General features: G+C 35.7%; 1 protein-coding gene across 1 annotated transcript; it reads right to left on the minus strand.

Annotated features, from left to right (window-relative positions):
• Nucleotides 1-335: 335 nt before the first annotated feature.
• On the minus strand, nt 336-13,800 carry fen1 (flap structure-specific endonuclease 1). The gene is made up of 12 exons (XM_079863587.1): nt 13,701-13,800; nt 13,348-13,457; nt 13,148-13,250; nt 8,546-8,648; nt 7,751-7,814; nt 7,562-7,671; nt 7,311-7,447; nt 7,136-7,202; nt 6,915-7,046; nt 5,171-5,322; nt 1,032-1,146; nt 336-851 (listed from the first exon to the last, which is right to left on the minus strand). Exons 2-12 carry the CDS (start codon nt 13,427-13,429, stop codon nt 774-776), a joined length of 1,143 nt encoding a protein of 380 aa, XP_079719713.1. The 5' UTR covers nt 13,430-13,457; nt 13,701-13,800; the 3' UTR covers nt 336-773.
• Nucleotides 13,801-13,828: the final 28 nt, after the last annotated feature.

Here is a 13,828-nt window from a genome sequence, read left to right on the forward strand (position 1 = left end):
CAAATCAATCAAAACTAACTTTAGATGGAAATAACTTAACTCTGCTGTAAAGCCGAAACAATCTCTGTTACCTTAAATTATACGCTTCTCTGTAAAGCTGCTTTGAAACAATCTACATTGTTAAAAGCGCTATATAAATGAAGATGACTTGACTTGACTTGACTAGAAGAAAACTCAGATCTGTTATCTTGGCAAAAGTAGGTTGCAAAAAGTATTTAATAACAGGGAGCCAACAATTATGGCCAGCGTTTTAGAGAAAAGCATTATTTTATAATGTGATTTACCCCCCACTTTCAATTCTTTTGCGAATTTTTTGAATGAAAGATCAAAAGGATAAACAATGCAGATTTATTTTTTACAGCCATTTTTGATCATATTTACCAGGGGTGCCATTAATTAAAATTCAGAATTGTGAGATAAAAAGTCACAATTACAATTTTTTTTAATTCAATGGCAGAAACAAGCTTCCATAGGTTAGAGATCTGGATAGGAACCAAAAGTTTAAAGGTTTAACCTACAGTAGGGATGGGAACAAATATATTCATGTAATCAGCCTGTTGTTTAAATATCTTAAAACCAGACCACACAAAACATAATATAGTTTTAAATAGTTATCTTTATTCAAGACAGTACAGAAAAACAGGGCATTTAAAACTTATTTCCCCCAAGTTTATTAAAATACTTATAATGTTCTCATGTTTTGCTCGTCACTATGAAATGAAATAACTGTTAAGGGCATGACGAGCTCTGAACTCCTCTGGCTGAAATCGCTTTCATTTACCCTTCTTAAATTTGCCCGGTGTAGCGCTTGTTTTCTGCTTCTTCTTGGCAGATCCTTTTATTTCAGGCTCCTAAGTAATAAAAACACAATATTTTACAAAGCACTTTGCAATGAAGCAATTAAAAAAAAATAATCATGAAGAAATCCACACAATTACCATAAACTCAATCATGAAAGTATTACCATTTTTCAGAGTATTAAATTATCTCAACATCGCTATTACAAGTTAGTTCCAGTCATTACATCCTACCTTACGCTTAGAAGAGATTGATCCGGTTACAGTAAAGAACGTGTCCAGCCGGCCCTGGGTGCTCACTTGTCTACTCTTCATGATCTTCTTACAGCCGTTGCGGATACGATCCTCACTAACAACACACAAAAGAACAGTTTCATCTTTGTTTCATCTCACAGCACAACAGGCCTCAGTGTGAGAGTTTGCATATTCTGACAAGTGAGTCTTGTTAAACTTCAGTGTTCAATGAACAAGCGCTGGTGGAGGAAGAACATCAAACAGACAGAGCACAGTAGAATAGGAGTGCAATATTTCTGTCTACAATACACATTTTGCTAAAATAGGTTTGGTTAGAAATTAAGTGTAGGTTTAAAATTCTACATTTAACAAGTAATCATATTTATGAGAGCATTAACAGTAAAGGCACTATTGTTGGTATAGCCCATTAATGTAATATAATTATTTTATAATGTACAATTTATAGTAGGGTTGTCAAAAGTACTGGTACTTCGGTACCACGTTGGTACTGAAATTTTGAAAATATGATGATACCAGCATTTCTGTAGTACCGATAGTCAAGTTAAGTCACCTTAATTTATATAGCGCTTTTTACAATACAGATTGTTTGAAAGCAGCTTTACAGAGTACAGAGGACCGGATATATTCGGTACCCGCTGACAGGCGGCTGCTTTCAGTCGTTTCCGTGTTTATCTAAGCGCAGAGTTCCAGACTAACTGACCACAAAAAGACTATTTAAATATGATTCCTGGATGTTCTGCGCATCTCTGTGTGAATTACAATAACGGTTTCAATTGCCACACACACACAGACACACACTGAAGCATGCGTGACGTTCGCTGTGTTATCAGCCTCTTCCACCTCACTATGTGTCTGATTCACTTCATGAGCATTTTACAGTTTCATTTGAGAAAAAAACTATTATCATAACATACACCCACAGAAACTCAAGGTCTTCACGGCAACCCGTCAATATAAAAGTTTGGTTTAACTTGAAGAAATTGACAGAAATATATTGGGCTACTGTTGTACAGTAGATTTAGCTATGTCTCAATGTAATAATAATACTAACACTAATAATACTTATTAGAGGGTTGCTTATGTTTTACTTGATCTTTTTTTATTAAGAGTTTATTATTAAACAGCATGTGGCATAGGGATGGGTACCGAAACCCGGTATTAAACGGTGCTGAATTATGAAAGACCGCTGGATCGATAAGCTCAGACATTATCGGTTCTGCTGTCGGTACTGGAGAAATTAAGAAAGCTATTATTGCTATTAAGAAATTATTATCTTGCAAATTTAATCTCGCCAGCCACTTCTATATATAATAATATTGAACCATTTGTCTGTGATGCATTTTTGCTAAAGAGAGAGAGAGAGTGTGTGTGTGTGTGTGTGTGTGTGTGTGTGTGTGTGTGTGTGTGTGTGTGTGTGTGAGAGAGAGAGAGCGATCTTTCACACGGAGCCACGGCGCACACAACAGAACAGCCCTGCTTAATGAGTGACGATGAGGACAGAACTACACATTCAAACGGTTACACTTAAGATCTTTGATATTAAACTAATTTTACTTTAGATTTTGGCTTCCAATGATTATAAAAAAGATGATATTTGAGGTATAACCATTAAAAACAAAAGCCGCATTCTGTCTAGCGCAACTTCCTTCCCTTCACAGCGGTGCGCTGTGGGGTTTCTCCCTAAAACCCAAACATAACGTCAGAATCTGCACGATCGGTGATTGTTGTAAAATGTAGTCTATACTGTTGCTAAACTGCGGGACACGTTGGATAATAAAAGGCTATTAAAAGTACTAAAATTGACGCAATAGACACTGTTCCAAATGCAGCGCGCGCTCCGAAACACACCGCAACGAGACAAGCAACGTATATTTTGGGATTCGTGTGCGCATCTAAACGATCAAATATACACCAAAATATGTCAAAATGGCCATCTTGGAGATTCACTGAAACAGTTTATTCACTTAAATACTGTTTATGTCTTAAATGGGCGTAAATAGTTGGGAGAAAATATGATGATCATTATAATGATTAGATCTGCATTTGGTCTTAAAGAGGCAGCAGTCTAATAATCCTGCTGACGATTGCTCCTATAATGTGAATCAAACAACAAAAGGCAAAGACAAAATCAGTCGCAGCTCTTGAATGAATAATTTTGGCTTTTATAAGCTTTAATCTATCTATCAATGATAAACTACGCAGTGTTATTTTACATCTGACTTTATTAGATGTCTTTTTAGCCCATATTACTCCTGAACAGTAATGTCAGTAGACAATTTTTAATATAACAAAAAGAACCGATAAGAATACCTTTAAAGTACCGGATCGATATGGAGTATCGGTAAGAGTAGTAATACCGTTAAAACCTTAACGATACCCATCCCTAAGTGGCATTCAAATGTTTATATGTATTATTTACTAATGATTACCATCATAAATAAACTCATTGAATTGAATTTAATTTAATTTAATATTTTTTTCAAATAGTTAAAATAAATAGTTCCAACAGATTTTGCTGTGATACTGAAATTGGTACAGAGAACTGTAAAATTGTAATGGTATTGGTACCGACTACTGGACTTTTGGTATCGTGACAACCCTAATTTATAGTGAATGTGTTTCTTTATACCTCGCACAAGTGAATATTTTGTGCTTTTGTTTTTATTGTCATTTTAATTGTTATTTTAATTTCTGCTTTAAATAGTAAACAATCGGTTGTTTTTAAGTTTAGAATGTAATGTTTGTATTTTAAAGGAGAACTCGGCAACTCTAGCGAACTCTAGTCACTTCTTCGCTGATTTTCCCTTTTGTTGTCGCATGTTTTCCCCACGAGCTCCCCCTACAGCTGTGGGGGGGCGTATATTTCACAACACGGACGTAAAAAACTCACTTGCGGCAGCCTCCTCCCCCTCTCTACCGCTGCTCATGTGCGTTTGTTATGATCGGCGCAAGCCAACTGTATCGTGTGGAGCTATGTCTACCGAGGTGGGTAATCTGGTAATACATCATACATGCGTGTGTGTTTATGTCGAATTGCCGTAAAGCAATTCGTATTTCGCGCTCGCGCTCGTTCTCGTTCTCGCTTCTCACGAGACTTCCAATTTCTGTCTTACCGGGACGGCAGTCCCCAAGTTGCAAGGTTGGTTTTCCACCTGGGAACGCTGGGGGGAGCAGGGAAAGTCATCAATATCACCAGAATAGGTTGTTTAACCATCCAAATGATTTCTAGACAGTTTTATTAAGTTAAAAAAGTTACCAAGTTCTCCTTTAACCCTTTTTTGTTTATAATGTACAGGATAGCCTACATAGATATTCACTATATTTGTTTTCATAGGCTTTATATTACACATTGCTTAGGAGGACAGCATTGGGCAGGATGTGGAATAACAGCGTTTAAAAAAAAGATTAAAATATTTTTTTAATTAAAAAAATAATTATTAAATGTATGATCATTTTTAGATTTTTCAACCGACTAATCAAAAAATGACAGATTAATTGATTATCAAAATAATCGTTAGTTGCAGCCCTAATAACAACCTTTGTGTACAAGCCATTTCATATCCAAAGCCATTAATGTGGCATCACAAGCTGCTTTTGCAATGGTTTGTAGTCATTTAGATATATTATGAATAAAGTAATAGCTGTTTATTTACACACATGAAATTAACACTTTACAGTGACCTTGTTATATGACAGTAAACTCTAAATCAAACCCTAATTCTATAGGAAGTACATGCTAACTAATATTACACAGTACTGAGTGTAATTACACTGTAACAATGACACCTTAAAAGACACCTATTTTAAGGTGTCTGTGTTACAGTGTAATTATACATTTAAGTACTGAGTAATACTTATGAACTACATGTACTTACTATAGGGTTTGGATTAGGGTGTACTTTTGGGTTAGTTGCATGTAATTATGCACAATTTATAGTAATTACTATACTAGATACATGTAGCGTGTTACAAGGACACTGTAAAATAAAGTGTTACCAAATAAAGTGTAACTAGTATTTGGAATTTAAATAATTTTATTTTAAACTGACTTTTGTGATGTTAGCAGTTCCAGGTTTGGGCAGAAAGTAGTATTTGTAGAGATTTAAGTTGGTTTGTACCTGAACTGTTTCTCAGCACACATGAACTGAATTAGTTTCTCCTCGTCAGGTTCGTTCCACTTCAGATCGACAGATGGGCTGTCCACGACCTCGGGCTCCAAGAACAGACTCCGAGCCTCTTTATACAGCCAGTCTTCTGGAGCTGGGTGCTTCTGCAGCACAAAACAAACAAAATGTTGTAAGCCTACTTAAAAGATGAAGGCTGGATGTTGTGGTTTTTTAGCAACAATGAAACTGCAATTCCCTTTTCATGAGAGAAGTAGCGTGATTCACTTCTGTCTTCTTTAAGCAAATTTACAGAGCAAAAGAAAAAAATCTTGTAAATTATAAATACTTTGCATGTTAAATATACGTGCAACATTTCAGTCGTAAATAAACTATAAATGTTAGCTAGTTTGTTCATTACCTGCCTAGCGATGTATGTTTATGCTAAAATATAATTAAATAGTTTGTTTACAGGGGCAGTGCGCAACAATAAACATGGCTGTAAATGTGCCAGAATTAGCAAAAAGGCTATTTTTCATCTGTAGACCCTTGACAGAATGTTAAAAAGTCACCCTAAAAAACAAAGCATCTTATATTAATGCACACACAAGAGTTTTTTTTACATTATCAAATAAAATAAAAAAGTATATGATTCCAAGCAGAAATCGTGCTTAAATACATTAACAGACAATTTTATCTAAACATATATTGTGCTACATAAGAGGTAAGCAAATAACCAGTAGCAATTATTACAAAGAGGCTACAATCAGAATAAGATACTAATGTTGACAGTGCTGAGTAGCAAGTAACCGTTTTTAAGACGAAACAAAACCACATGTATCCATCCAGTCTTCTAATTGTTGATGGGATGGAGTTCCATTCTCTTGTGTCTTTAACTGAAAATACAGACTGACTAAATGTACATTTTCTGAGAATAATACCCTCTTTCTTCTTTAGAGGTACAGCAGTCACGTGGTACAAGTAGGAGCTCTACCAGGACGTGAACACTTTTTACAAGTTGAAATCTCGTAATTACAGTAATAACAACATGGCGTGAATGCACCATTAATGAGCAGTGTAACAGGTGTACCCTTCCCTTAGTCTATGGGTGTAGATAATAAGGAGGCTGCTGAGTGTACATTTTTGTATACGTTTTTTTCCCCTCACAAAAAATGAGGAACAAAATCACTATGGGTCTTCACAAAAAAAAAAAAAAAAGATTAATCTAATTTTTCATTACGCAATGGGCAATAAAAATAATTAAATGCATAATAAATAAATAAATAAATAAAATGATGGAAAAAAAGTAAAGTTGCCATGGTGCCAAAAGTTATTTTCACACGAAGCAATGCACTGACCACTAGAGGGCACAATTCACCAAGTACATGATCCTGGATGTGTGATTTGAAAGGGTGCATCACTAATATAAATGCCATCTTGAAGATGTACCGACCTGCAATGTGAAATTCTGTAGGGGTGGACTATTGAATCCACTACCGCTTCAATTTATATCCTTTTTGAGTGGTTTGTAATCAAGTTATTAATCAATATTTATCTTTCTAAATATTAAATGACTTGAATGACTTCTTCAAGCTTATGAGATTTAAGTAGTTGTAGAACTACATGTCTTCTCAACTGGAACGTCCCCATCTCTGACTCCTGGTCTACATTCATCATATCTGGTCCTCTGGTTTTAACTATAAATTCCCCTACAATTCAATAATAAGTAAATGGCTTTAAACAGTGTAAATAAACTTACATTTGGGTCAATATTGTCAAGGATCTCTTCAATAGAGCCGTGCTGTTTAATGAGGTCGATGGCTCTCTTGGGTCCGATTCCTTTTATAGTGCCACAGTAGTCACAGCCCAGAAGGATACACAGGTCAATGAACTGAGGAAGACATTCAAACACAGCAATTAGAAAGAACTGACACTTCTACAAATGTACAAAAGAGGATGTACAGAAAGCAAAGGTCTCACCTGTTGATGTGTCAGACCTATATCCTGTAGAATACGATTGAAATGAAACTCTTGGACAGGGAGCTTTCTAAAATTGAAAAAAAGAGAAAACCACTTATTTGTGCATGCCCAAACATTCTCCATCTCCATAATAAATACAAAAACTATTTCAGATATGAAGCGTATCCAAACATACTTTGCTTCACTGGCTGTTAGATGCCTCAACAGGACTGTTGTTCCGAATGTCAAACCGTCCATATCTTCTGTTGCGGTGGCATAAACCTTCCCTGATTTCACCAGAGCAGCACAGCTCGCCTCAGCCTCACATGGAGCCTTAACATGAAATGAATACAATTTTGCTTAAATCCACAAAATAATTATCTGCATAATAATATTAATATAATAATGATATTCTATATAGTTGGCAGTCAGTGACTGGGGCTGTACCTCAATGTACGGGACTCCCATCAGAGTAAGTAACTTCTTGCATTCTTCATTGTGTTGTTTGGTGACTTTCACTAGTCGCTTACTGAACTTGTCAATGTTCTCCTGTTCACCTGTGAGAATTTTTTGGAATTAGGATCCATTTTAAAGAATTATTTTCAAGAAAACATGCTGTTTTGAAAGTGTGTGTACCTGCTTCCTGTGCCTGAGCAAGAAGTTTCTCAGCCTCTGCTCGTCTCTCGCCTCTCTTCTCCAGCTGCAAGAATAAAAATAAATATGTTAAAAGTCCCCCTGCAGTCAATAATTGTATACCTTATAACTCATCTTTGACAATCAAAATGACAAATTAAAAAAAAATTTTGGGTGAAAATTTCTTCATGCCTTAAAATAGCTTAAATGTAACTACACCCTTGCTTCATTTACTATACGCCAGTGGTTCTCAAACTTTGAGTAATTAATGACAGAATTTAAATTTTTGGGTGAACTAAGGTTATAAGTTGTGAAATGTACAGGCACAAATATGCCATCTTGTAATACCAGTAATACTCGTAACACCAGTGGGTGGTGTGGCGCAATGGATAAGACACATGCCTTTGGTGTGAGAGACCCGGGTTCGAATCCACTGTGAGACACCAATGTGTCCCTGAGCAAGACACTTAACCCCTAGTTGCTCCAGAGGCGTGCGACCTCTGACATATATAGCAATTGTAAGTCGCTTTGGATAAAAGCGTCAGCTAAATGAATAAATGTAAATGTAAATGTAATACCTAAAACAGCGTCACAGCATTTTCACGGTGAATTTCTGGCAACCGCAGCTTCCAGTTTTTATTGTTTTGGTAATATTGTTTTTTGTTTAGCTTTATTGATTTGTTTATTGTACGTATTCCCTTCAGCAAGTTATAATCAGTATGTTATGGATGAAAAAAAAAAGGTTTGGAATGACACAAGTATGAGTAAATATTGAGTAATTGCATGTCTCTGATGCACCTCTCCTGATTTCATCTGAGGGGGCTTCCCATCAAACACATAAACCGGCTTGATGCCGTTCTCCAGCATTCGGATGGTCCTGTAGAACATGCCCATGAGGTGACTGCGGAGACAATGACATGTATAAATGTTACGATCATGCAAAGATAAAGTGGCACATGGTTATATACTCAGAAACTACACCCAGGATTCCTCAAATAGCGGATCACGGTCCAGTTCCGGACCCTGGCTTGGTTCCAACCAGACCGTGAGACATGACGACGGTAGCACCATTTGACCTTTTCTACTATTAAAAATGAACTGTTTTATTACAGCGCTATATCCTAATATTTTATCTAGAGCCAAACGTGCCTCATTCAAATCCTTTCCATTTTGTGGGCGTTGCTTCTCTCTCTGCGCCACATGATGCGGTTTTGACAACAGTAGCAGAAACACGGTAAACAACAAACCAGATTGATCAAACTTGACTAAAACACCTCAGAAAATGAGAATCCAGCATACAATTATTTGTATCTGTCATATATATGACTGATCATTCAAATAAACAAGTTTTTTGACCAGACGATTTTTTTACATCTACATTTATCATTAATAATCAGCATGTTAAAGGAGAACTCCAGTCAATTTTAACATTGAGCTCATTTTTTTGTAAATTTGGAGTGCTGTCAGTACAGAGAACAACGACAAAAATCGGTGTTGCCTACACCGTGTTATCCTCTTTTTAAAATTTGCACCCCGCACATACCTGTATTTACATCCTGTTTTCGGTCGAAGTCCACAGTAGTCGATTATCGAGTGAACTCGACAATCGACTACTGTGGACTTCGACCGAAAACAGGATGTAAATACAGGTATGTGCGCTGGCTGAATTAACATCACTTTTATTAATATCTTTCACATCTACTGCAGTCAGATTCACCCGTGTTCACTCTGAAGGAATCACTCACATGGCTGGGCACTTGTAATGACACATCAAGGATGTTAAGAGGCTAAAAGCAGGTTTAAAACTTGCCCCATTGAAGTCAACAGGGTGCAAATTTTAAAAAGAGGATAACACGGTGTAGGCAACACCGATTTTTGTCGTTGTTCTCTGTATTGACAGCACTCCAAATTTACAAAAAAAATGAGCTCAATGTTAAAATTGACCAGAGTTCTCCTTTAAGAGCATTTTATAACAATGTTATAATAGGGATTTTTTTTTTTTTGAAGATGGCAAGAAAAGGTAACTCACTTTGAAATGAGTAGTTATGGTTTCTGCTCATGATGAGGGAGTTATTATTATTATGTTGCTTGTTTGTTTTTAGTAGATACTTTTTTTAACCCTTGTGTGGTGTTCACAACCCAATTACCCCTGTGGTGTTATAAAAAATAGCTTATAAATCTCTCATTACACTATATTTTCACCCAATATTGGATTCAATCTTTTTGTCAACTTGTTCTCTTTCAGTTAGGACTGGTTTTATATTTCTATTTGCATCTGATTAATCGTGGGCCTCATTTATTTGAGAGTAGGCATCTCATTTTTTGAGTAAAAAAAACATTATTTTTGAATAATTTTGGAAATATTAAATAAAATCTGAAGAAAATTGACACTGTTGATCACACTTGTCTACTTTAATTTTTCACTAGGAATTTTGTTTTGAAAAACTTATTATGTACAAAATGGCACAGAGTTACACTTGTGGTGTTCCACTGGGCCATTGAGGGCCATTGTTTCAATTAGCCATTGAAAGTGAATGGGAGAGACATGTGTTAGAAGTCCATGAGGAATATCTTTAGATCTGAGTGATGGATTATGGTGAGTTTGGGCTCTTTTTAATCTTAACAATCTCATGTAAATAATGATGCGTCATTTTCCATAATTTATGCATGCTTCATTGAGTTATGAGTTAAAACGCAACATAAGTGCTAGGCTACATCTATATTCAAGGCTCTGGTTGCGCCTGTTGGGGTTCGTGTGTTACAACTCCATTAAGAATATCTTTATATCTGAGTGATGGATTATGCTGAGTTTGGGCTCTTTTTAGTCGTGATAGTCTGCTGAAAATAATGATGTACAGTTTTCTACGATATGTGCATGCTTCGTGAAGTTACGAGCGAAAATCAAACGCGAGTGCTTCATGAGTATATACTTGGCTAGGTGCGTCTGTGGTATTCTCTGTGTTAGAACGCCATGAGGAATATCTTTAGATCTGATTGATGGAATATATTGAGTTTGGGCTCTTTAATCGTGAGCTCCTGCTGTAAATAACAATGTGCCATTTTTCATGATCAATCTATGTTTTATGAAGATACGAGTAAAAAGGCCAAGTCTAAGCTACCTTGCTTGGCTACGTGAGTCTGTGAATTTCTTTTGTGTTAGAACTCAATGAGGAATATCTTTAGTTCTGAGTGATGGATTATGTTGAGGACTCATTTTAATTGTAAGCATCTGCTGTAAATAATGATGTGTCATTTTCCACAATCGGAGCATGTTTCATGAAGTTACGAGCGGAAATGTGTCTAAAATTCAGCATCCATACATGGTTTACACATGGGTCTCTTGAAGGGCTTCTTTTACAAAAACCTCGCTCAAGTTTAGTAAAAAGCCTGAAACAATTATGCTTGTTGTATTCTACTCATTAAGACCTTTCAAATGACATATGACACATGACTATCTGAGCTGTATGATGTAATTGACATATTGCTGAATGCAATACAAAAAAGTAGTTTATAAATTGTTTTTTTTTTCTTTTCTATTTATCAGCAAATAACTCTGCACTACTTAGGAGTTTATCAAATTGGCTACATTCATTGTAAATTTCAGACTCTAAGCTTTCAAATGACACCTATTTTAAGTTGATCAAGGTAATATTTTTGAAAAATATTATGATTATTTATTTCGCAGCTAGGTGGCGCCTGCGGGGGGGTACACTCCGTTTTAGAGTGATAACTCAGCACTCGTTAGGATTTGATCAAAGTGATTAGATGCATTAAAAAGCTGAGATTCTAAGCTTTAAAATGATACATATTTTGTGTTGTTCCATTCATTGATTGCATTGGTCTCTCCCATTCACTTTCAAAGGCCCATTGAAACAATGGCCCACAATGGCCCAATGGAACACCACAAGTGTAACTCTGTGCCATATTGTACAAAATAAAAGTTTTTCAAAACAAAATTCCTGGTGAAATATTAAAGTAGACTAATGTGATCAACAGTGCCAATTTTCTTCAGATTTTATTTAATATTTCCAAAATTATTCAAAAATAATGTTTTTTTTACTCAAAAAATGAGATGCCTACTCTCAAATAAATGAGGCCTACGATTAATCAGATGCAAATAGAAATATAAAACCAGTCCTAACTGAAAGAGAACAAGTTGACAAAAAGATTGAATCCAATATTGGGTGATAATATTGCATAACGAGTGATTTATAAGCTATTTTTAGCGCAATTTTCCAACGGACAAAATTGCGCTTGTTAACTCATGATTTCTGTTCTGTGCGTCTGTGCGCACCAATCTTGCACTTCTATCTACTCCTCAACCAGACCACCTAGAGACTTTGGGTTTTCGGCATTATGTTAAGGAAGGTCTAATCTCGGGAACGCACAAAAAAATCCAGGAAAAGATTTACTATCTCTTAGTGTTGTGATCCCATGAGGTGAGAAAATTGCGCTAAAACACTCACTGAGTTTTTATTACTTGTTTATAGTCCGGTCATTTTTGTCCGGGAACACCACGAGAGTGACAATGTGCCATATTGTACAAAATAAAAGTTTTTCAAAACAAAATTCCTGGTGAAAAATTAAAGTAGACTAGTGTGATAAACAGTGCCAATTTTCTTCAGATTTTTATTTTATTTTTCCAAAATTATTCAAAAATAATGTTTTTTTTTTCTCAAAAAATGAGATGCCTACTCTCAAATAAATGAGGCCTACGATTAATCAGATGCAAATAGAAATATAAAACCAGTCCTACCTGAAAGAGAACAAGTTGACAAAAAGATTGAATCCAATATTGGGTGAAAATATAGTATAATGAGAGATTTATAATCTATTTTTTATAGTGACAAGGTGACAAAACCCCCCCTAAAAAATTAAGAAAAGTGTCACAAAACATTTCAGAAGTATGTATACCATTTGTGAAAAAAGTCACCAAAGCGATAACATTAACTAGTATTTTCAGGAAAAAAGAAAATCTTCTCCGGACAAAAATGTCCTGAACACCACATGAGGGTTAAACAAAATATAAAATGGTCCAGACTTCAAGAGGAAAACCCTGAACCCCAACACTGTATCTTTGTCACATGATGGCCATAGATTGATAAAACATCTGATCTTACCCTTTAATATTCATATCCAATTGAGCGAAACAGAATTTTTTTTTTTTTTTTTTTAACTCTCAGAAACCACTGCTTTGGCTCTGAGGGCCCAATATACTCATTTTAGATGACCATTTTTTTCTTTTACAAAGTACTACTGCTTCCCAGCTGCACATTCCAAAACAATTGTCCGGACCTCTTGGAACTTTAATTGAATACCACTGATCTACACTTTGAGCTCAATCAGATTCTCGTTTTTCATTTCAGTCGTGGACAAATGATATTAGACAACAATACATACCTAGTGGTCTCTCCATCTTCATTTTGCAAAACATTTCCGTCCTGTCTGACAGCGATCAAAAACTGGTAGATGCACATGGATGCATCAATAGCAATCTTCCTTCCTACATGCGAATATAATACAAAAATATAAATACACACACACACACGTTTTACTTTGAATAATTAACATAATCTCATTTAAATGATAGGAGGCCTTACCAAAGTAGTTTTTGATGTCTTGATCCTTGATGGCTGAAGGCGCGTGATCTGCAATGAGCTTTGCAAGACCGTGAATTCCCATAGTGATGAACTATGTTATGATTAGATATCTAAAGGGATTAAAATCCATATAAAGGCGAAAATATTAGTTCCAAAATAAAGACCAACACAGAGCAGTTCATAAATCAGAAAGGATAACGTTACTAAATTAGTATGCACACTGATGAGCTGGTCTCTGCAAACAAAACAAAGCTTAAAAGCCCGCAAATGTCACAAAGCGGCTTATGCACGCACCGCATTTATGTAACAACACTTTGCACACTGCAAAACGCAGAAAAAAATAGTCAACTTACCAATGAAATGTTTATTTTAGTTTCTCGCTTTACAGGCATACACATACAAACGACACCACGAGGAAACGCGTCGTCAATTTCGCGCGAATTCCAAATAAAGGCATACATAATCGAATTCCTGTGAAATC

This window comes from Squalius cephalus (genome assembly GCF_949319135.1).
Source record: "Squalius cephalus genome assembly, chromosome: 25".
NCBI lineage: Eukaryota > Metazoa > Chordata > Actinopteri > Cypriniformes > Leuciscidae > Squalius > Squalius cephalus.